Source organism: Syngnathus acus, chromosome 16 (genome assembly GCF_901709675.1).
Source record: "Syngnathus acus chromosome 16, fSynAcu1.2, whole genome shotgun sequence".
NCBI lineage: Eukaryota > Metazoa > Chordata > Actinopteri > Syngnathiformes > Syngnathidae > Syngnathus > Syngnathus acus.
This window is the reverse complement of record NC_051101.1, coordinates 713,859-737,841: the sequence shown is the minus strand read 5'-3', so window position 1 is coordinate 737,841 and position 23,983 is coordinate 713,859. Positions and strand designations below refer to the sequence as shown.

The following is a 23,983-nucleotide window of genomic DNA, read 5'->3' as shown; positions in this document are numbered from 1 at the left end:
CCCATGAGTCCAGGTTTGTCATGTCATATTGTCCATCGTCCTAGTGTTTGATATTAGTCCTGTCTTGTCCATCCGTGTTGCTGAAATGGGCCTTCTCCATGAACTATTTTGTTGTTCATGGTGCCTTTGATTAACCATCAGCTGTTAGTCAAGGTTATAACTCATCACTCATCAATCTTGGGTATTCCAGTATCATGTGAGAGGAATCATCACATTTGTCATCTCGTTAACTGTCACTTTGTGTGACTCTTATGCAGCATTATTCTTAACTGTCAAAAGTTTCCATGGCTGTTATTCCTTGAACTTATCGGACTTTCTGAACCCAGAATTCCCAGTGAGGTGTAATTAACTTCTAATTTATTAATTAGGTCCATTGAACAATCTAGCCACCTCTTGACTGCATCCTATTGGGTCCTAATGTCCTATTTTCATCTCCAAATTGTCACTGACTATATGTCTAATTGTTAAGCTGGATGGGCTAAATGTGATCTTACTCTTATTTCGTACAATTTAGCCTATCTGTTTTATCCAAATTTATCCTCTGATTATGATGCTTTTTTTCTTTTTCTGTAACACTACACATTTTGCTCCTTATTTATTTCTTTATTTATTCATCTTTTATCAAGACTCCTCAGTTTTGTCAAGCTCAGTGCCCAAGCAAGCTTCCATCCACTTTGACCCAAGCTCCACCAACTTTGATAACGCCTCAGCAAGGAGTCCAGTTTGCTTGATGCACATTTCAGGTCTCATGTGTCTTTCGCCGCACCTCATTGTCAAGTTGTTGTCTTTAGTTGTAGCCTCAGAGCCAACTCATTCCTCACTCTCGGATGAGTCCATTTTCAACTGAGTCCATTCTCATCTTGTAAGTTCCTTCACTTTTTGTACTCTCCTCCGAGGATGTCGTTTTCCTTCGGAGCGTTGTGCTCCCCCCAAGCACAAATATAGTCCTTCTTTGCTCATGCAAAAGGTCAAAGGTGTCACGGACGGAGTGTGGAAGATGGAGCAGGGCGACCAAGTGCAGCTTGGACCAGGGTTTATTGACGAACACAAACTACTAACAGACTCGGTAACTAACATAACTCTCTCACAAACTCAACAACAGGAACCGAACAAGACCTGGAACAAAAAGACAGGGTGACATGGCCATGACAGCAACAAACATGCAGGCCATGCTCCGACAGGGAGTGATATACAAACGGAAGTTAAATACAACACAGGTAACAAGAGGCAGTATGATTACGCTAATCACGGGCACACAGGAAGGGAGGGGCGAGCACACAGACACGATGACAATCTACACACATAACCAAACTGGGGACGAGACATGACAGAACCCCCCCCACAAGGGACGGCTCCCGACGTCCCAAAAACCCAACCCCCCAAGGCGGCACGCGGGGGGGCGGTGGGGGGGGGGCAGCGCACCAGTCCAGACGACCCTGCTGGTCTCTGAAATAGCCTGAACCGCGCACGACGGCGACTTGGGGCACAGAACCGCACTCGGGCGGCGACTTGGGGCACAGAACCGCACTCGGGCGGCGACTTGGGGCACAGAACCGCACCGCACTCGGGCGGCGACTTGGGGAACAGAACCGCACCGCACTCGGGCGGCGACGAGGGGAACCGAACCGCACTCGGGCGGCAACTAGGGGAACCGAATCGCACCGCACTCGGGCGGCGACTTGGAGAACCGAACCGCACTCGGGCGGTGACTTGGGGAACAGAACTGCACGCAGCGGCGGTCAGGGGCCCAGGGCCACAATCGCGGCATCCACTGGGGGCCTGACGCGCAAACGGCAGCAACTTGGGGAACAGAACTGCACACAGCGGCGGTCAGGGGCCCAGGGCCACAATCGCGGCACACACTGGGGGCCTGACGCGCAATCGGCAGCAACTTAGGGGACAGAACCGCACTCGGGCGGCAACCCGGGGAAACAGAACCGCAAACGGCGGCAACTCAGGGACAGAACCGCAAACGGCGGCAACTCACACAAACCCGCACTCGGGCGGCTACACACACAAACCCGCACTCGGGGGGCTACTCACACAAACCCGCACTCGGGCGGCATAAAAAAAGTCCTCGCCGCAATCAGCGGCACTCGAAAGTCCGGACCGCGATCAGCGGCATTCGTAAGGCGGAGCTGTGGCAGCAGCAAGAGCCACCACGCGCCGCAGCAGTGGGACGATCGCAGGTCCGGTGCAGCTGGCTTGAAGTCGGGCGACGTCAAAGGGCCCTGCGACGCTGGGGTGGAGCCCGATGGCGACCGCGAGTCTGATGACGCCGGGAGGCACTCCGATGGCGGCCGCGGGTCCGGCGTCGCGGCAGTGGAGTCCGATCGCGGCTGCGAAGCTGCTGTCGCCAGAAGCACTCCGATGGCGACCGCGAGTCTGATGACGCCGGGAGGCACTCCGATGGCGGCCGCGGGTCCGGCGTCGCTGGAGCAAAGTCCGATGGCGCTGGAACCCGCTCGGACGATGGACGTGGATCGGGCGTCGCAGTGGGAGCTGGTGGTGGAGGGAGGTCCAAGCGCTGGTCGCTGTAGTGGTCGGAGCATTCTGTCACGAACGGAGCGTGGAAGATGGAGCAGGGCGACCAAGTGCAGCTTGGACCAGGGTTTATTGACGAACACAAACTACTAACAGACTCGGTAACTAACATAACTCTCTAACAAACTCAACAACAGGAACTGAACAAGACGTGGAACAAAAAGACAGGGTGACATGGCCATGACAGCAACAAACATGCAGGCAATGCTCCGACAGGGAGTGATATACAAACAGAACTTAAATACAACACAGGTAACAAGAGGCAGGTGAGTATGATTACGCTAATCACGGGCACACAGGAAGAGAGGGGCGAGCACACAGACACGATGACAATCTACACACATAACCAAACTGGCGACGAGACATGACAAAAGGTGCCTCAGAGCCAAGCACCGTTTTCTTGTCGTTCTCAGCTGTCGGTGGAGTCTCGGGATCGAGTTTCAGGGTCACTGCTGGATACTGGAAAAGAGACTGGGAAACCAAACTTAGAATATCGTCTTCCAATTAGCCATTAATTTCCTAGTACCTTTTGTTAATCAAACTTCAACTTCTACTATTAACAACAATTTAATATACTTGAGAAAAACGGCGCCTTTCCTTCATGAGCTCTCGGATGTATTGTGATTTTAAAGTGGCAGATTACCCCAAACTTAAAACTGCAAGTCTTAACTGTGATTTCTCTCAATTATACTGTAATTTCCAGAAGCTCATCCTATTTTCAGGCTACATTCTATCGTTTGTTTTCCTGCCTTTGATTTTATGCAATCCTCTCCATCACCTTTCCTCCTTTCCTGATTTGAGCCTTCAATTTCCGATAAAGTTTCCCAATTTTGCGTACAGAATGTACATTATTCATAATTAACTGATATTCCAAACATAGCATCATCTCTGGTTTGACCTCAGTATTATTGGTGTTATGCTCCCTTACCGATATTACTGGACTATCTTGAATTTTATTTTTAATTCTCTGCCACTACATCGACGGCCATTTCTCAGCTGTTCACTCTTCCCATGCTCCTGTTAGGCTCCATTATTCGAATCTAGAATGTGATTTTCATTTGAATTTCTTACTTTTGGACTTCTAAATTGCTCCTATCGCAAATTTATTTGTACCGAGCATACTTTTACAAGAGTAGGGGTGTAAATCGCGGGTTTTGTCACGATACGATATCCTATCGATACAAAGAAGCACGATACGATATTTGCCGATATCTTAAAGCCTGCTGTGATTCATTCATTCACGATACATCACGATATAGTGCTCCACGATCGATATTTTTATTTATTTTTTTTTTTTTAAAATAAAAAATATAGAACAATATCCTGATTTATAACAATTCATACGAAAAATCAACAAGGTACTGCAAACTCTTTATTTAGGAAATTGTATTGTAGTATACAAAGTGCTTATTTTAACACTGAACTTTATCAAATTCCTATATTTTTTCTCATATAAGTAAAGAAAAATGAATATTCTTTCTTTTTTGTAATATCATTAACTTTAAAGTGCATTACTGAACTATTTATTTACAATAATTTAAATTGTCCGTTGAGCCATCTTTTCTTTGGAATCCAAAGTGCTTCCAAACGAATGACTTGAAGCCCAAAGGGGAGCGAATTTCCTCGTCTTCTTGGACACTAGCCATAGCACCAGCCCAGGAGCCGCGTAGTTGTCGGCTCCCCTTTCACGTGCCTGCTCTGCTCACAACACAACACGCCGCGTACTGCTCCCGGAAAGAGGAAGCAAGCAACAATGAACTGGATTTCAAAATAAAGTTGCGTCTAATGTCCGAGGTCAAACACGGCGATATAAATCGATGTTTACGTTTAGCATCAATGCCAATAAATCGTAGAGCATTATATCGATTAATCAATGTGTATCGATGAATCGTTACACCCCTAATGTTTACCGATGTCATCTCTTGATAGACCGTTTTCGGGACATTTATAAAGTCCCGGAGGGGGGAATGAAGTAAATTTTGGATTCTATGCGTCTTTGTATGTTGCCTTTAGGTGATAAACTAGCAGCAGTGAGACTACTATAAGCTATTTTTGCGGTACAGAGAAGCTCTAGTTTCAGTAATGTGTAGGTACTTAGAATATGGAAGGGCCATTTGTCCGTGACCAGGAAGAGTCTTCTGCATGCCCTTTTTAGGACATTGACAGCAACGAGTAGACTGAAACGCGAACGGCAGCTTTTACTCCAAGCCATGACATCAACGGTTTGGGCAAGTATAAGATAGGCTTGTCTGGGAGGAACGCTTGTGCTTTTTGGGGCGAACATCTTTGCTGTTGAGGGCTGAAACATCTTTGCTTTTGGGGCCACTCGAACTTTTGGAGAGACATCACTCTGACATCGGTTGAAAAAAATCTTTTCCCAATCAGCCGTGTGTCACTGGAGTGCTTCCTTCCCTGGGCCAGCCATCGTCCACCGAGTGTTTTTTGGAGACCAGCTAAGCAACAAAGACCATTCACCACAATAGCGCTATATATTTTCCCTTTATTCTGCAGAATTTAACTTAAGTGTGCACATAAATTACTTTTTTTTCACATGGTATACCAATATTAAACCCCCCAGAGGCCTCTTTTCCACGTTTTCCATTTTACAAAGGAGCCGTGCAGCACCTTCGTCCGAATGCGGTCTGCCGCAGGCTCAAATGTATCGAACTTTGACAGCTGTGCATGCTATTACAGTGCGCCTCGACAGTCCGGAATCGAACCGCGTTGAGCAATCACAGCGGCTTACCTGGATATTTGAGACCGTCAGAGCTCTAAGGGACCCTTGCACCAGCGTTTAAATCGAGGAGCCTTGTAACCCACAAACACTTCTAATCCGATCAGTGTCCAAACGACGTGGCTCGCGCGAGTTCTTCTCTTCGGCACCCTTAAAAGGGTCTGACCGGATCTCTTTCCACATTCATGCTCACAGTTACGGATGCCAAGGCTGCGCACTTTTCCTATTTGCCAAACGCGGTCAGCGCAAGCCTCCCTTTTTCGTTCGACCTTGATGGAGACTAACCCGGCCACCGAACATCTCAACAAATGCGCACTTGGCCCGTACGGCCATTGGGTGCGACTGCAGTGTCTCGGCTCTTCCAGGAACTACATCTGGGGCAAGTCGTTTCCTGTCGCAACAGTGTTCAATCGTATCTGTGTTTTCGCCTCAATCACACCGCTAAAATTTCTATCCTCCATCGGATCTGTCGCCAAACTCAAGTCCACGTTTTATGGGACTTTCTGCTATTCTTTTATTGTGACGGGCAATTCAGCGATGTCCCAGACAACCTGTCCCGTCACATGCCACTTCCTTGGGACATTTCTTCTTCCTAAGTTACTGGTCACTTTTTATTTGTTTGTTTTTTCATTTATTTTTTCCCATTTTTATTTTACGTTTCTTTTGCTTTCTATTTGGGGGCCACTTCCCCTTCAAAAGTCGAATTATGACGACTTTTGACTAGGAGAGACAACTTCCTCCCGGAACAGCTCATGGCCACGTCAGATTCGTTTGTAACTGCCCCCCTCAAGGGGCCAAGAATCGAGCATGTCGCGGCAACTGTGGGCGAAGCATCTCACCTCAATTACAGCCGCTGGCCGGCCGCTGGATTCTCGCTCAGAAAGCGGGCGGGAATTCACCGGGGGAACACGAATCCTGTTCGTGACGCCAAAAATGTGGTGAATGGTCTTTGTTGTTTCGCTGGTCTCCAAAAAACACTCGGTGGACGATGGCTGGCTCGGGTAAGGAAGCACTCCAGTGACACACGGCTGATTGGGCTAAGATTTTATTCAACCGATGTCAGAGTGATGTCTCTCCAAAAGTTTGAGTGGCCCCAAAAGCAAAGATGTTTCAGCCCTCAACAGCAAAGATGTTCGCCCCAAAAAGCCCGCCCGTTCCTCCCAGACAAGCCTATCTTATACCTGCCCAAACCGTTGATGTCATGGCTTGGAGTAACAGCTGCCGTTCGCGTTTCAGTCTACTCGTTGCTGTCAATGTCCTAAAAAGGGCATGCAGAAGACTCTTCCTGGTCACGGACAAATGGCCCTTCCATATTCTAAGTACCTACACATTACTGAAACTAGAGCTTCTCTGTACCGCAAAAATAGCTTATAGTAGTCTCACTGCTGCTAGTTTATCACCTAAAGGCAACATACAAAGACGCATAGAATCCAAAATTTACTTCACCGCCACGACTGGCAAGGGGACGAGCGGAACAACGCCGCCCTTTGAGATGACACCCGCCGCAACGGCGACTGCCAACACCACGTGGCCAACCACAAGCAAAAGTTCTCCTCCAGCGGGCGGCGGCGTACCCGGTTGGGGAATCGCGCTTCTGGTTCTGGCCGCTTTGCTCCTTGGGCTCCTCCTCCTTCTCACGCTGGTGGCCACGGTCAGCGCATCATTTCCAATCTTTATCGAGTCGAACCCCCCCACGTCGTGGTTTCTGGGTCTGCTATTGCGGCCCGCTTCATCACTCGATTTACTTTGTTCAGCATTGTCAGGAAGTAACTCAGTCTAGTTTTTGTCAAATTGACCAATGTCAAATCCTCTCCAGTCCTGCTTTTTGCACTGACAGAACGCGACGGCCGCAGGCTCATTTGATCATGGACATGTTTGGGCATGATTCTTGATTGACGTACCTTGTCAGACGGTAAGGTAAAAAAAAAATCCAAATTGTTTGCTGCGTAAGCGCAAGAGCTAGCACAGTTAGCTTAGCTCCACTGTTGGCAATGATTTTCATTTACTTGGTTTGACGACCTTCAAACACAAATTGGAGGTCTTCAATGCCGGGGAGTCAACAAAGATCGTTCTATTCTGTGGATTTCGCCATTCTGTCTTTGATTTTATTACGATGACCTAGTGCTTTGTATGTCAGCCTCGCAGCTTTTAGGGGTCAGGATTGGACCGAACGTGAAGACAGCGAGGACCCTTGCGTTGATGCGGTCTTCTTGTTGCCGTCAGATGTTTTGGTGTTGCTGCAACAGGGGGCGCTACAACCACCCCGACGACATCCCGCTCTACACCACGCACGCTTGATTCTGGAACGGCAATTCCGTCCCCGCTTACGTGAGTCACCGCACGTGCCGCACGTCGACAGAGCTCTCGCGTGTCACTCGTGTCAAATGGCGCCTGTGACTTCTCACAAGGCCCTCCACCAGGTCACACGTGTCACGAGAATGTGGGACCGGGACAGGTCACATTTACACGCAAGGACTGCTCGTATGTCATCGCGTCACGGCAACAGGTCACATAATCCTTGGCCATGCCGCAAATCCGTGTTGGACAGGATCAGAACGGCGTTTTTAACATTGTCGCAGAAGCAAAGGGAAAAAAACAATGACCGGCGGGGGAAGGCGCAACCGCCTCCATACCGCCAGGTTGCCCGTGTTTGGAGGGGGAAAAAAAGAACAACTGTATCAGACTAAGTTCCTTTGTGGGTTCACATTTGACAACATGTCAGTAGCATGTCTTATGCGTCAAGTCGTACCTGTTATCAGGACACATCATGCGTGACAAAACGTGTAAGTTGGACAGGTCTTGTGTAAGGTGCGAGCTGCAGAGCTAAGTAAACCGTCTTGTTGTTCTTTCAGGAGGATGTGGACAAAGAAGTCAAGGGGACCAAGTGAGGTGGTGTCACATGACCAGATAATTCTAATGATTCTTGAAGATGATTAAATCAAGATCAAAGACAGTCTTGAGGAGTAGCCAAAGAAGGTTGGATGTGGCCAAGGAACGCCTCTTGAGTTCTTCTGTATGTCCAAAGTCCAAATGTGCGCTGAGTGCAGGCGACGACTTGTTTCTTTGTCTCATGACAAGTGTGTCAATCCATCAATCATAAATAAATCGCAGGCGGCCTCTTTGCCGTCAACTCTTTTGCCGTTCCTCTTCATGATGAGGACATTCCCATTTGGCAACTGCCACGTGAGCCTTCCCGCGCCTGCAAACGTGGAACACGACAATCGCGCGAGCAAAACGCCGGGCTGGCTCACATAGAGACAAATAAGGAATTGGTTGGCCGTCAATGTCAGGGAAGCCGAATTCATTCTCTCTCTCGCTCTCGCACACTCTCACTCACACTCTCTCACTCCCACACTCACTCATTCACTCACACTCACTCACTCACAGTCTCTCTCACACGCACACTCTCTCTCACTCTCGCACTCTCTCACACTCTCTCTCACACACAGCAAACTGTGGCCACGCACATAAAAAAGGTCGAACGGTTGATTAGAAGAGAGGTCATCTGTTTACCAAAAAATAAATCTGATTAATTAAATTGGGTTAAGAAAATAAGTGAAAAAGTATTTGTCCTTCAAAAATTAAAAAAGGATTTGTCTTTAAAAATTAAAAATCGATTGAAAAAAATCAAAAGAAATCATTGCTTTTGGGGAAAACAAGCATGCCTTTTTGGAAAATAAAATGAAAATAAGTGTGTTAGGAGAGGACGTCAAAAAAGCTCAGCTGGCCTGCTTATTCCTTGTAGGGGTGTAAATCGCGGGTTTTGTCACGATACGATATCATATCGATACAAAGGACCACGATACGATTATTGCCGATATCTTAAAGCCTGCTGTGATTCATTCACGATACATCATGATATAGTGCTCCACGATCGATATTTTTTTTTTCTTTTTTTTAAAATAAAAAATATAGAACAATATCCTGATTTATAACAATTCATACGCAAAATCAACAAGGTACTGCAAACTCTTTATTTAGGAAATTACAAGAGTATTGTAGTATACAAAGTGCTTATTTTAACACTGAACTTTATCAAATTCCTATATTTTTTCTCCAAAGTGCTTCCAAACGAATGACTTGAAGCCCAAAGGGGAGCGAATTTCCTCGTCTTCTTGGACACTAGCCATAGCACCAGCCCAGGAGCCGCGTAGTTGTCGGCTCCCCTTTCACGTACCTGCTCTGCTCACAACACAGCACGCCGCGTACTGCTCCCGGAAAGAGGAAGCAAGCAACAATGAACTGGATTTCAAAATAAAGTCGCGTCTAATGTCCGAGGTCAAACACGGCGATATAAATCGATGTTTACTAGGGGTGTAAATCGCAGGTTTTGTCACGATACGATATCATATCGATACAAAGGACCACGATACGATTATTGCCGATATCTTAAAGCCTGCTGTGATTCATTCACGATACATCACGATATAGTGCTCCGCGATCGATATTTTTATTTTTTATTTATTTTTTTAAAAAAAAATATAGAACAATATCCTGATTTATAACAATTCATACGCAAAATCAACAAGGTACTGCCAACTCTTTATTTAGGAAATTACAAGAGTATTGTAGTATACAAAGTGCTTATTTTAACACTGAACTTTATCGAATTCCTATATTTTTTCTCATATAAGTAAAGAAAAATGAATATTCTTTCTTTTTTTGTAATACCATTAACTTTAAAGTGCATTACTGAACTATTTATTTCCAATAATTTTAATTGTCCGTTGAGCCATCTTTTCTTTGGAATCCAAAGTGCTTCCAAACGAATGACTTGAAGCCCAAAGGGGAGCGAATTTCCTCGTCTTCTTGGACACTAGCCATAGCACCAGCCCGCCCAGGAGCCGCGTAGTTGTCGGCTCCCCTTTCACGTGCCTGCTCTGCTCACAACACAGCACGCCGCGTACTGCTCCCGGAAAGAGGAAGCAAGCAACAATGAACTGGATTTCAACATAAAGTCGCGTCTAATGTCCGAGGTCAAACACGGCGATATAAATCGATGTTTACGTTTAGCATCCATGCCAATAAATCGTAGAGCATTATATCGATTAATCGATGTGTATCGATGAATCGTTACACCCCTAATGTTTACGTTTAGCATCGATGCCAATAAATCGTAGAGCATTATATCGATTAGTCGATGTGTATCGATGAATCGTTACACCCCTAATTCCTTGTGATTCAACAATAACGTTAACTACAAAAAGAAAACGTTTTTTTTTTCTTCGCTGAAAGGTTTGACTGAGCGGCACTCGAGAGCGGCTTATTACGCGTTCAAAGGAAAGGCAACTAAATATTTAACTTAGAACATGTTGGACTCGCTGTCAAGAGACGCGAGGCGTGGCGTTATTGATGCAATACTGGTTATGTCCTCCTGAGGGCATAAGCCTATCAGAAATCCGACGCCCGGCCACCCTAGCTTTGACAAAGAAGACCAACCCATACGTCATCCCTCTCGTGCCCAATCGGGGGTGAGTACGCGGACGGAGCACCGCCCTCCAGAGAAACCGCCATCGGAAAAGAAACGGACGGGAAAAGGCGGAAAGTGAGGAGTTGTGAGACGCGACACGGAACCTCGGTCAGGTAAGCAAACTTTGCTTCGACCTCTTGGTCGCAGACGTCATTCATAGACGTCACAACGTCCTTCGAAGGCTCCCAAGTGTCACGTTGAACGGCGTGCCAACTCGGAACTTTGTTGAATTGTGGCCGGCGAGCGAAGCTAACCTGTTAGCAGCCAGCCTAACGACACCAAACAGCACACGACGGCCGGACAAGTCAACGTCACAACACTTCAGTACAATGGTAAATGAAAAGACACATTAATGACGTCAGCGGCGACAAGGGCAGGTGTCAAAACAAGTGTCAGATCAGAAACGTTTGTTTGTTTGACTGTCCGCTTAACATCAAATGAGATGAAATCAGCGATTTTGTTTGACAGTGCTGAGCAAAGACTTTTTGACGCCGCGTGCGTGAGGAAACCCCAAATTCCTCTTCCTTCCGCTGCCGTTTTGGATGTTGGCGCCATCTGCCGTCACGTGACATTGACATCATAGCCGTCCTATAATTTCGCAGGGGGCAGGGAGTCGCAGGTTGAACATGTCACGTGTGATAACGTGCATGCAGGACTCAGCAAAAGTTGACAAATTTCAAGCTGGAGTTAAATTGAAATTTCGGGGGGAGCCTAAAATTAACTCAGCTTTGCAGCTTCGGAATGCTGAATGTTTTTGCACAACTTGCTGTTCGGCAACAAGCAGCTCGGTGGAAAAAGTCACATTTTCACATCACGAATTCAACAATTGAGAGCGCTACTCGGATGGCCTGCCGACAGGAAGGAAGTGGCCATGGAGCTTCGGCTCGGGCTGTAACCGGACGTTATTTGGATCGCGCCGCTATTAACTGTTGCGACTGAAATCTGAGGATTCAGACAGTTTGAACCTCAAGGTGTCGAAACGCTGTTCTGATTGTTGCACCTGCCACTTGGCAGATGGCAACAGAGACACTGGAAAGGATAGCAAGTTTAAAAGTGTGTGTGTGTGTGTGTGCACGTGTGCGTGCGCCCGCAGGTATGAGTGACGTGGCGGAGGAAGTGTCGCTGGGAGCAGTGGGTGAGTGCCCAGAGTCGCCGCAGGAAGACAAGAAGTCGACGGTCGCGGAAAAACCAGAGGCTGGAGAAGACGGGCCTCCCATGTGGGCGGGGCAATGTGAGCCGGCTTGGCCACCCGCCGCTGAGGCTGCCGTGGCGGGAAAACGCGCCAAGAAGAGTGTGGCGCGGCTGGACTTACAGGCGCCCAAACACAAAGAGCTGAAGATCGCGCAAGGTACGTTACGTGAGTTAGTCGGGTACCCGAGCCACTCAGGTATGGCATCGACCCAGAGGCCGACATCATGCTGTGCGCTTGGCCGGAAGACGGGACCAAGATTGGTCTCCATCCATCCATCCATCTTCTTCCGCTTATCCGGGGGTCGGGTCGCGGCAGCAGCAGTTTTAGTAGGGACTCCCAGACTTCCCTCTCCCCAGCCACTTCATCCAGCTCATCCCGGGGGATCCCAAGGCGTTCCCAGGCCAGCTGAGAGACATAGTCTCTCCAGCGCGTCCTGGGTCGTCCCCGGGGTCTCCTACCGTTGGGACATACCCGGAACACCTCCCCAGGAAGGTGTCCAGGAGGCATCCTGATGAGATGCCCGAGCCACCTCATCTGGCTCCTCTCAACGTGGAGGAGTAGCGACCGAGCTTCTCACCCTATCTCTAAGCGAGAGCCCGGACACCCTACGGAGGAAACTCATTTCGGCCGCTTGTATCCGGGATCTCGTTCTTTCGGTCATTACCCATAGCTCATGACCATAGGTGCGGGTAGGAGCGTAAATCGACCGGTAAATTGAGAGCTTTGCCTTTTGGCTCAGCTCTCTCTTCACCACGACGGACCGGTACAGAGTCCGCATTACTGCCGACGCTGCACCGATCCGCCTGTCGATCTCGCGCTCCATCCTGCCCTCACTCGTGAACAAGACCCCAAGATACTTGAACTCCTCCACTTGGGGCAGGATCTCATCCCCGGTCCGGAGAGGGCATTCCACCCTTTTCCGACCGAGGACCATGGACTCGGATTTGGAGGTGCTGACCTTCATCCCGACCGCTTCACACTCTGCTGCGAACCGCTCCAGTGAGAGCTGGAGATCACGGCTTGAAGAAGCCAACAGCACCACGTCGTCTGCAAAAACCAGAGACGCAATGCTGAGGTCCCCAAACTGGACCCCCTAAATGCCTCGACTGCGCCTAGAAATTCTGTCCATAAAAATTATGAACAGAATAGGTGACAAAGGGCAGCCTTGGCGGAGTCCAACCCTCACTGGGAACGAATCCGAATTACTGCCGGAAATGCAGACCAAACTCTGGCATCGGTGATACAGGGACCGAACCGCCCTTATCAGTTGGCCCGGCACCCCGTACTCCCAAAGCACCCTCCACAGAACCTCCCGAGGGACACGGTCGAACGCCTTCTCCAAGTCCACAAAACACATGTGGACTGGTTGGGCGAACTCCCATGCACCCTCGAGGATTCTGCTTAGGGTGTAGAGCTGTTCCACGGCCAGGACGAAAGCCACACTGCTCCTCCTGAATCCGAGGTTCGACCTCCTGACGGACCCTCCTCTCCAGCACCCCTGAATAGACCGTACCAGGGAGGCTGAGGAGTGTGATTCCCCTGTAATTGGAACACACCCTCCGGTCCCCCTTCTTAAAGAGGGGAACCACCACCCCTGTCTGCCAATCCAGAGGCACTGTCCCCGATGTCTACGCAATGTTGTAGAGGCGTGTCAGCCATGACAGCCCCACAACATCCAGAGCCTTTAAGAACTCCGGGCGAATCTCATCCACCCCCGGGGCCCTACCACCGAGGAGTTTTTTAACTACCTCAGTGACTTCGACCCCAGAGATTGGAGAGTCCACCTCAGAGTCTCCAGGCCCTGCTTCCACAATGGAAGGCGTGTATTGAGGAATTGAGGAGGTCTTCGAAGTACTCTCCCCACCGACTCACGACGTCCCGAGTCGATGTCAGCAGCACGCCATCCCCACTGTAAACAGTGTTGACGTTGCACTGCTTCCCCCTCCTGAGACGCCGGATGTTGGACCAGAATTTCCTCGAAGCCGTCCGGAAGTCATTCTCCATGGCCTCGCCAAACTCCTCCCACGCCCGGGTTTTTGCCTCAGCAACTGCCGAAGCCGCGTTCCGCTTGGCGATCCGGTACCTGTCAACTGCCTCCGGAGTCCCACAGGCCAAAACGTCCCGATAGGACTCCTTCAGCTTGACGGCATCCCTTACCGCCGGTGTCCACCAGCGGGTTCAGGGATTGCCGCCACGACAGGCTCCAACGACCTTACGGCCACAGCTCCGGTCGGCCGCCTCAACAATGGAGGCGCGGAACATGGTCCACTCGGACTCAATGTCCCCCGCCTCCCCCGGGACGTGGGAAAAGCTCTGCCGGGGGTGGGAGTTGAAGCTCTTCTTGACAGGAGATTCTGCCAGACGTTCCCAGCAGACGTTACCAGCAGACCCTCACAGAGCGTTTGGGTCTGCCAGGTCGGACCGGCATCTTCCACCACCATCGGAGCCAACCCACCACCAGGTGGTGATCAGTTGACAGCTCCGCCCCTCTCTTCGCCCGAGTGTCCAAAACATGCGGCCGCAAATCCGATGACATGACTACAAAGTCGATCATCGAACTGCAGTCTAGGGTGTCCTGGTGCCAAGTGCACACATGGACACCCTTATGTTTGAACATGGTGTTCATTATAGAAAATCCGTGTCGAGCACAGAAGTCCAATAATAGAACATCGTTCGGGTTCAGATCGGGGGGGGGGCGTTCCTCCCAATCACGCCCTTCCAGGTCTCACTGTCATTGCCCACGTGAGCATTGAAGTCACCCAGTAGAACGATGGAGTCCCCAGAAGGAGCGCTCTCCAGCACTTCCTCCAGGGACCCCAAGAAGGATGGGTACTCTGAGCTGCCGTTTGGTACATAGACACAAACAACAGTCAGGACCCGTCCCCCCACCCGAAGGCGGAGGGAGGCTACCCTCTCGTTCACCGGGGTGAACCCCAATGTGCAGGCGCCCAGCCGGGGGGCAATAAGTATACCCGCACCTACTCGACGCCTCTCACCGTGGGCAACTCCAGAGTGGAAGAGAGTCCAGCCCCTCTCGAGAGGGCCTTGTACCGGAACCCAAACTGTGTGTGGAGACAAGTCCGACTATGTCTAGTCGGAACTTTTCTGCCTCGCACACCAGCTCGGGCTCCTTTCCAGCCGGAGAGGTGACATTCCATGTCCCAAGAGCCAGCTTCTGCAGCCGGGGATCGGACCGCCAAGGTCCCTGCCTTTGGCCGCCGCCCAGCTTACACTGCACCTGACCCCTTTGGCCCCTCCCATAGGTGGTGAGCCCATGGGAAGGGGGACCCATGTTTCCTTTTCGGGCTGTTTTCGGCCCCATGGGCGAAGGCCCGGCCACCAGACGCTCGCCTTCGAGCCCCGCCTCCAGGCCTGGCTCCAGAGGAGGGCCCCGGTGACCCGCGTCCGGGCGAGGGAAAACGAAATCCATTTATGTTTTTCTTCATAAGGGGCTTGTGTGAGCCGTACCCGTTTGCCATGGGTGACCCTACCAGGGGCATGAAGCCCCAGACAACATGGCTCCTAGAATCATAGGGGCACGCAAACCCCTCCACCACGATAAGGTGACGACTCACGGAGACCAAGATTGGTCTGTTTTGCGCAAATGGGATTGGAGTTTAAACACGGACGAAGAATAGCATCATTACCAGTGATTTCCGAGAGCTCGACGCAGCGCTTCTTGTAAGTCGGTGATTTGTTTATTCCACCGCCCCACGTAGATCCGCCACCTACCGTGTGTGCAGGAAGCGGTGACAAGCTGGGAAACATCCCGCGCACCAATTTCCAGATTGGCAAACTCAAGTCCGAAGACCTCAAGCCGCTGCATACCATCTTATTTGAGCGGCCAGGAAAGGTAAGCAGACGGCCGCCTTTTCAGATTGGTGGGTTTCTTTTTTTTTTTTTTTGTCATCAATACGTCACAATGTAAGGCAAAGGGATTGACATCCAAGCACACCTCCTTAAAGACTGTGATGCTTTGACAGATGGCTAGCATTAAGAAGAACCTGCGCCTCTTCAGCGGCTTCCCTTTCCCCGCCGGCAGCGACCAGTACCTCAAGAAGCGAGACAAACTGGTCAAGTAAGTACGGAGCAGGCGCATCCTCCCGGCCGGCTCTAAACGCGCCGCCATGCGACGCCTCGCTGCAGGAACGCGCACTTCACCAAGGCCAAGCTCAAGCTGGTTTGTGGCATTCTGGACCTGGAGAAGAAAGGCACGCAGGTGGAACTGGTGGACAGGATCCTGACCTTCTTGCTGGAGCCCAAGAGCAGCGGAAAGGTCAGCCGCCGAGCGGGCGGTAGTGAAGCTCGGACCGTTGTCCATGGGTGATTCTAACGCGCTCCGAAAATTGGCAGCATATCGGTTGGACTTGCCCAAGTCGCGGTTCGGAACTCCCACCAAGAAGCTTGTCCGGAATTAGTCAGACGTTTGTGCTGGCAGGAGAACTCCTCAGACAAGAGAGCCACTCAAATGGCGAAGCGCGCCATTTGCCCGCTCGTGTCCTCAGCCACATTTAGTCCGCCGTGTCATGTGAGCTGTGCTTGTTGCCGCTTGTCGGCACTCATTCCCTCCTCCGACCTTTGTTGCAGCTTCCCGTGAAGAAGAAGAAGCGCTCCAAGAAGAAAGTGGCCACCGACGTGGCTGCCAAGGGCAAAAAGGCCGAGGGCGACCCCAAGAGCAGGCGCGTATCGTCCTCCTCGTCCAGCCCCAAAAAGACCAAAGGCTTGAGCAAGTCCAAAGCCATCGTCATGGACTCCAGCAGCGAGGACGACGACCAGGCGCCGGATGCTGAAGCTTCCGACACTGGAGACAAGTTGGCCCGTGAGGAAGAGGTGAGTGATGAGTGACTGATGACTGATTCCCGATACACATACACACACACACACACACACACACACACACACACACACACACACACACACACACGGACTCACTTGTCGGGTCCTTGGTGTTGTTCTTCTGGTTGGTTGAAGCCCCACACTCAAGCGTAGTGGCCGCTGCATCCACGTCCTACGTTTCAGGAGCATCTTTTGCTCCTTGACCACTCCAAAACAGTTTGGATGCACTTTTTTTTTTAACAGTGTTTGCATGCACTTCTTTTCATCAGACGATGCCCCGTCAGGTGACCGAGCTGGCACTCAAGAAGCGCTCCAGGACCCCCGCCAAGAAGACGCTCCCTCAGATGAAGCGGGTCAAGAGGGACCTCTCCGATGCTGACTCGGACATCAACGAGGTTTTTAAAAAGAGAAAAAGGCTACCAGCTTATCCCTTTGCCTGTATGACTTCACTTCCTGTTTGTCAGGCCAAGAAGAATAGGCCCGCCGCCAAGACCAAGAAGGCCGACAGCAGCAGCAAGAACACCAACGCAGGTGAGAGACAGTCACGTCTGCCGGTTGACCCGGCTCACGGTCGCCTCCACGTCAACAGACGACACGTCAGACGAGGACGAGCCGCTCATCCGGATGATCAAGCGAGCGCCGAGCGACGACGAGCTGAAGGAGACGGTGTGCGCGCTCCTCAAGAAAGCCGACCTGGCCCAGATAACCATGAAGCAAATTTGCCAGAGGGTGCGTCGTACTCCTGCCCCCAACCCGCCCCACTCTCATTGCTTGCTCCCTTTCAGGTGTTCGACACCTATCCCGATCACGATCTGAGTGGCAGGAAGGACTTCATCAAACAGTCGGTCAAGTCGGTGAGTGACGCGTGCGTCTCGCGAGCCCGTCTGCCACTAGAGACTTGGCCGTTAACTCACTCGCGCCTTTGCGTGCGCAGCTCATCACGTGAAGAACAAGAGTCGTTGTCCACGCACCGTCAACCAGACGGGTCTTTCCATTTTTATAACCTTTTTTTCTTTTTTTATGTCTTCAATAAACATTTTCAACAAAGCGCCCACTTTGGATATGGTTGAAGGATGCTTTTTCAAAAGTCCGCTTTTGAAAAAGTTCCGCTTTCAATGCTGGGACAAACTCACCAGCGGGATGAGACACTACAGAATTAGAATGATAAAAATACATTTTTAATGTGGAACCTGTCAGCTTTTAGTGTCATCTAGTGGTAATCTAGGAGAATACAACGATTTAAATTCATTGATATTATTATAAAGCTTGCATTTCACGTCAATAAATTCTTATGTTTTACTCATTCAGTTATGGTCTATATAAAGTGGAACAGCAATACTTTTGTCTGAATTCCTTGTTTTGATAGCATCACAGGTCCCTCTTTTGTACTTGTTCGGCTCAGAGCAAGGCATTTTGGTTGGCTCTTTAAATGCAAATGAGATACGCCTCCCTTTCCGGTTGACATGTTAATGGCAGAAGACTTGTCCATACATACATAACACGTAACAAAACAATATTTATGAACACGTCTTGTAAACAAGCACTGCAGTCAAGTTAACCAAGTAAGCTAATGCTAGCGTTAGCGAGAGGCTAACGAATGCATTTAACACATTGTGGTCCCCAAGAATAATACAGCACCTTACACTTCTCTACAATCTTTGAGACTCTGAGTACACAATAAAATGAATATAAAAGCAAAAAAAGTGGATTTTCCATGATAAGAAAACCGATGGACACTGAATATCGACCGGGATTTTTTATTGATTTTATTGAGGCCTGGAATCTACTTAAATCGAAAATTATTTAAATAATGAATTCTGATTGGTTTATGGAGGTGAACCTTTTCCGACAAAATAACAAAGGGTAATATTATAATTTCACACCGTTTTTGTAGTTTTGTGAAGTGGATGTTTCTGAAGTTCGCAACATGTGACCTTGTTAAAAAATGTTCAGTCGGTACATGTTTTCGCAAAGCGTGGGACTGTGGCGTTCAGTTGTAGTTCTTCAAACGGCCGCAGAGGACGACAAAATGTGCTTGGTGCCGATGAACAGCAGTCGAGAGGCAGGAGGAAACGAAGAAGAGAAGGGGGTGAAAGTAAAGTGGGACAATTTCACGTCGGGCTAAAAAGCTGCTTTTGACGTTTCGCCGTGGTTTAAGTTTTGTTTTGTCGGCGGTCTTGCTACACCGCTGGACCACTTTGGAAAGCTTTGATGTTCTTCCACCTCGTCTGACGTCACCACGGTGAGTGTGTAGCGTCGCTGGTCTTGAATTCATCATTGTAGTACTTATGAATTGTTGCACCGGCCTGCATTCAAGTGTATGCACAAGCAGAAAACTGACCATGTCTCGTCACGTACAAGTTTGAAGAGCTACAACGACAAAGTTCAAAAGTTTGCCACCTGTACTGCAGTGTTTGCTTATCTCGCGTGAAACAGGATATCCTTGACACTGTGCTCTCACCTACCTCGTCTTCGGCTCTTCTTTTTTAGTTCTCCTTTTTTAAATCACTTTTCGTTTTTTCCTTTCATTACTCCTACCCACCACACCCCCGTGTTTTATTCAAAGCAAGTTTTCTTTACATTAATTGGATGGCGATATCAAATGTGCTTGAAATGGTGCAATGTATCATATTTGGTTCGGTGAACGTTTCCAATTGACACCAGTTGGAATCCAAGCGTTGACTCTTATTCGTCCTGTAAGTTCTTTGACCGCTTTCCGACAAAATTCAAACTTTGACGTCACTGCGGTAACAATCTGATGCCAGTAGATGGCAGCGCTGCCTCGCTTTGGAGCGGGGATCGGCGAAGATGACGATTGCGGGGGGGCTGTTTCTTGCTTTGTTTATAACGAAAGCCCGTTTCCACCTCGCATTGCTTTACGTCGTGAGGTGTCGCAGAAGTAAACTATTGGCCTCAAAGTCACTGCCTTGCTTGACATGTTTCGTTTTTCCCGCTTTTGGGTCAGAAAGTGGTGCCTTTGGTGCCACTAAAGGACAGAAAATGTAGACATTCGTTTTTCCAATGGAAAATAGAGAGTACTGCTTGTACAGTTCAGAGGGACTCGAGAAAAAATAGAAGCACAACAAGTAGCATGACGGGGGAATCTCGGCAGCCGTCATTGAGCTGAAGGCTTTGCCATCTGTCATGTTTCCTTTAACACCTCTTGCAGGCAGGCCATGGACGTGGAAAACGCTTGTAACCACGGCGACACGGCGTCCCTCTGTTGGCAACGGGAAGTGGCGGCTGCCGGCCTCCCCGACGGCCGCCCGCAGTACAGCGTGAGTGTCGCCCTCATCGGGCTGTGCCGCTTGGGCTTCCTACTTTGGCTCACTCTCCACCCCCCTCTGGTCCAGACCCCGAGCCGCGACGAGCCAGAAGACGTCCTCCGCGCCGTGAACCCCAGCGAGGTGTTTGGCGGTGCCGGGCCACCGTTGGGAAGCAAGGGCCCCGTCGCCCCGCCCACCGTGTACCGGCTGGTGTACGCCCTCGACGCCGAGGAGGCGGAGCCAGCGGCCCCAGACGTCATCGCCATCCAACTGGGTGAGGACACACAACATGCGTTCATTTGGTGACGGCTTGGATAAAATCGCCGGCTAGCATCAGGCAGTCGGAAATGAGTTAAATGCCGATTATTCGGTTTGACTGACTTGTGCGGGAGCCTTGATTGGTTTTATCAGTCTCTCTCCTCGCCAACGTCGTCGGCACCCAGCATAGCGCCAACAATGGCAATCTATCGAGCTGGGAGTCGCCATCAGCAGCGGGTGAGCGCTTCTGCCTTGGGGATCGTTGGCTCATTGCCGACTCGCCAATGGCATTGCGTTTTGATCGGAGGAACTGTCTCGGTCCGGTTGTGCCACCCAATGCGGTGGGGTAGCGCTCCCTGCCGGACGAGGCTAAATGTGTTCCTCTGCAGAGCCGTGGAGCTCGCATCACTGCATCGTCGGCCAGCTGCCGCTTGGACTGGAGCGTACGGACACGGCCGCTGACCACGGGGTACGGGAGTGCGTATGTGTACGTGTGTGTGTTTCTCTTAACCCGTTTGTGTGTCCGCGTCAGGCGAGCGGCACTCTGCATCTGACGGCCGAAGAACAGAGACTGCTAAGTCAGGAAGGCATGTCGTTGCCGGACAAGCTTCCTCTCACTAAGGTTTGATACGGGTCAACGTGACGTCACGCATGGCGGTGGCCCTTCCCCAGGTGACCTTTGAACTGGCCTGGCTCGGCAGGCGGAGGAACGCGTCCTAAAGAAAGTCCGGAGGAAAATCCGCAACAAGCAGTCGGCGCAGGACAGTCGGCGACGCAGGAAGGAGTACATGGACGGCCTGGAGGACAGGTGACTCGGCTTCCTCCTCAGCGGCCTGCTTAAGCTGCAAAGAGCTCGCGTACGTACGCAGCTCCATCCACCTCCTGGGAGAGAAGCTGCCGTAGCTCCTCAGCAGACGAAGCGTGCACCATGGCCCCATACGCCTACGTAGGGTTGCTGTCGGGGGCTCTAACAGTGGTGACGACATCATTGAAACGAGAAAAAAAGGCCAACTCAGCTGTGCTCGTGTGCCTTGTTTGTGTGTGAGTGGCTCTAATTTTGGGTGCGTGTGCACTTGCTGGCAGGGCGGCCCTGTGCTCAGCTCAGAACAAAGATCTGCATAAGAAAGTGGAGCAATTGGAGAAACACAACATGTAAGCAGCACACACTTGCATACTCGCACACAATGGCATGCATGTGTTACATGTGTGTGCGTTTTTGTTTTTTGAGGTCTCTGCTGACTCAGCTGCGCCACCTTCAGTCACTGGTCACACACTCAGTGAGCAAAGGAGTTCAGACCAGCACCTGCCTACTGGTACGCATGTTCATGCGTGTGCCTGTGTGTGCGTATGCCCACTCGTGTGCATGTGTGCGCTCAGATCATCTTCATCTCGCTGACTTTGATCATGCTGCCCACTTTGAGCCCGTTCAGCCGCCGCCCGTCTGCAGACAACTCCCAGCCCACCGGAGGTGGGTAGGGTATGCTCCCCGTGACGTGGTTTCCTCTTCCTCTTTGTGCTCACGTCTCTTTCTGTGATCTTTCAGTCCTTTCCAGAAGCATCTTGACCGATTTTACCTCCTCGCTGTCCGACGAGATGCTCCAGGCGGCCGCGCCGGGTGGCGGCCAATCGGGGGTGGATGTAGATGAAGCCAAGCAGAACCTCGAAGGCATCCCGTCTAATGACACCCCTTCTGGAAATAGTTCGGCGGGGGCGTCCGCTCGACTCGGCAAGCCGCCGCGTGCCGATGAGATGTAGATGCGCCGCAAAGGACATCCCGCCCCCGACCTCGTTTGGCCACGGCACCCTGCGTCGGCCTAGAGCAGGGGTGTCCAAGTTGGCCCGCGGTCCAGTTTTTATTGGCCCGCAGCAAATTCTGAAAACATAATTGAATATGGCCCGCACAAGAAGCTTGAGCTCAACTCTGTTGCACCTCTCAGTTTCAACACTAGATAGAGCCCGCCACACAAATGAAATCAAGCGAAGAAAAACTTTTACCGCGAGTCCCCAGAAATGGCTGCACCGAAGAAACGCGAAATAGCAAGTGAGTGTAGAATATTTCAAACACGTTGGGAAAATGAGTATTTCTTCAAAGAAATCAACAGAAAGTGTGTCTGATTTGTAATGAAGACGTTGCTGTGATGAAAGAGTATAATGTCCGCGCATTTACTCCCGGGAGCCGTGTCAGAAAGCTCGGTGCACACTCACAAGTGCGTGTGCGTACTCGGTAGTACGTAGTAATTTCATCTATCAGTGCCGAATTTCGAGTGTCGGCTGTGACATCAATATTCTCGTAATTCGCGCGCTGAGTTTTCAGATAGTTTGACGCTAATGCCACCCACAAACCTTCCCCTGGAATCCATCCATCCATCCATTTTCTGAACCGCTTAGTCCCCACGGGGGTCGCGGGAGTGCTGGAGCCTATCCCAGCCGTCATCGGGCAGTAGGCGGGGGACACCCTGAACCGGTTGCCAGCCGATCGCAGGGCACACAGAGACAAACAACCATTTGCACTCGCACTCACACCTAGCCTTCCATTAAAATGAGTGGCCCGAAGAAAAGAAAGGTGGACACTGAGTGGCGAATGTTAAAAAAGAGTTGACAATTTGGCTCGACCTACGTGTGTGAGAAGACGTTCAGCCACATGAACGTCAACAAAGCCCGTTACAGATCTAGGTTAACGGACCGACACCTCGGCTCTATCCTAAGAATTACCACAACAAATTTTACTCCAGACTATGATGCACTAGCAAAAAAGGGAAACCAACAATACTATTGATTTCATTATTACTTTATTTAGATGTATTCTTTCACTGATTCTTCAAGATGATGAATTTGGTCAGAATGTTTGCCGTTGGATGTGATTTCGCCTCATTAGATAAACATATTTCATAAATCTGACCTGCAGGCGCTGAAGTGATGGAAAATGTTATTCATCATAACAGTGTCGTATTTAATAAGAATCACTGATAGTAGTTTTTTGGTGAAATATTTTTCTAAATGCATTTGTTTTCAAAAAGCTTTTTTTCAATATCCATGCTTAAGTACAGTTGTGGGCAAACTACGGCCCGCGGGCCACATCCGGCCCACGGGACCTTTTAATCCGGCCCGCCAACCCTGAATTAATTGTATTATTAAACTTTTTTTTTTGTCATTTTGCCTGCAATGACTGCGTTTCCCCAGTAGATGGGGAATCGCTCGCCTGCGCATTTACTACCGGAAGCCGTGTCAGAAAGCTCGGTGCACACTCACAAGTGCGTGTACGTACGTACTCAGTAGTACGGACATGGCGCACTCGTGCTCTATTTGTATCAGTCCCGAATTTAGAGGGTGGGCTGTGACGACAGCATTCTTGTAATTCGCTCGCTGAGCTTTCAGATACAGTTTTACGCTAAAGCCACCCACAAACCTTCCCCTGGAATCCTTCCATTAAAATGAGTGGCCCGAAGAAAAGAAGTGAGTGCCGAATGTTAAAAGAGTGGCCAATTTGGCTCGACGTACGCGACGTGACGTTCAGCCACATCAACCCGTCACAGATCGAGGTAAACGGATCTCTCCTAAGAATTGCCACAACAAATTTTACTCCAGACTATGATGCACTATCAAAAAAGGGAGACCAACAACACTGTTCCCACTGAAAATGAAGGGGAGGCTCTCAAGTTTGTTGTAAAAAAATGCATTTTGAA

At 50.0% G+C, this 23,983-nt stretch overlaps 2 protein-coding genes and 1 long non-coding RNA gene across 7 annotated transcripts; all 3 read left to right on the top strand.

Moving 5' to 3' along the window:
• The first annotated feature begins 344 nt into the window (after nt 1-344).
• Nucleotides 345-3,006, top strand: LOC119136488. The gene is made up of 2 exons (XR_005100754.1): nt 345-974; nt 2,919-3,006. It is a non-coding gene; the product is annotated as an uncharacterized LOC119136488 (long non-coding RNA).
• A 1,959-nt stretch (nt 3,007-4,965) lies between these two features.
• On the top strand, nt 4,966-22,121 carry LOC119136454 (cyclic AMP-responsive element-binding protein 3-like protein 4). The gene is made up of 11 exons (XM_037274993.1): nt 4,966-4,970; nt 19,946-20,054; nt 20,130-20,316; nt 20,454-20,537; nt 20,690-20,769; nt 20,833-20,922; nt 21,002-21,108; nt 21,384-21,452; nt 21,529-21,613; nt 21,678-21,768; nt 21,844-22,121. The coding sequence occupies exons 2-11, from the start codon at nt 19,953-19,955 to the stop codon at nt 22,053-22,055; spliced, it is 1,107 nt and encodes a 368-aa protein (XP_037130888.1). The 5' UTR covers nt 4,966-4,970; nt 19,946-19,952; the 3' UTR covers nt 22,056-22,121.
• On the top strand, nt 10,730-17,837 carry LOC119136450 (protein DEK-like). 5 transcript variants are annotated; one of them, XM_037274986.1, is made up of 12 exons: nt 10,730-10,861; nt 10,930-11,080; nt 11,842-12,096; nt 15,684-15,793; nt 15,924-16,018; nt 16,087-16,216; nt 16,528-16,771; nt 17,041-17,171; nt 17,241-17,307; nt 17,366-17,505; nt 17,562-17,630; nt 17,711-17,837. In XM_037274986.1, exons 3-12 carry the CDS (start codon nt 11,844-11,846, stop codon nt 17,720-17,722), a joined length of 1,251 nt encoding a protein of 416 aa, XP_037130881.1. In that variant the 5' UTR covers nt 10,730-10,861; nt 10,930-11,080; nt 11,842-11,843; the 3' UTR covers nt 17,723-17,837. The 5 variants fall into 5 exon arrangements, 4 of the variants coding, with proteins under 4 accessions (XP_037130881.1, XP_037130879.1, XP_037130880.1 ...); XM_037274984.1 differs by having other exon boundaries at nt 15,660-15,793; XR_005100740.1 differs by lacking the exon at nt 17,711-17,837 and having other exon boundaries at nt 15,660-15,793; nt 17,241-17,303.
• Nucleotides 22,122-23,983: the final 1,862 nt, after the last annotated feature.

Coding starts and splice junctions, on each gene's coding strand:
- LOC119136450 (XM_037274984.1), top strand. CDS start 11,844: ATGAGTGACGTGGCGGAGGAAGTGTCGCTGGGAGCAGTGGGTGAGTGC. Junction 15,794..15,923: donor TATTTGAGCGGCCAGGAAAG/GTAAGCAGACGG, acceptor ATGCTTTGACAG/ATGGCTAGCATTAAGAAGAA. Junction 16,217..16,527: donor AGCCCAAGAGCAGCGGAAAG/GTCAGCCGCCGA, acceptor CCTTTGTTGCAG/CTTCCCGTGAAGAAGAAGAA.
- LOC119136454 (XM_037274993.1), top strand. CDS start 19,953: ATGGACGTGGAAAACGCTTGTAACCACGGCGACACGGCGTCCCTCTGT. Junction 20,317..20,453: donor CGTCATCGCCATCCAACTGG/GTGAGGACACAC, acceptor TGGTTTTATCAG/TCTCTCTCCTCGCCAACGTC. Junction 21,109..21,383: donor ATGGACGGCCTGGAGGACAG/GTGACTCGGCTT, acceptor ACTTGCTGGCAG/GGCGGCCCTGTGCTCAGCTC.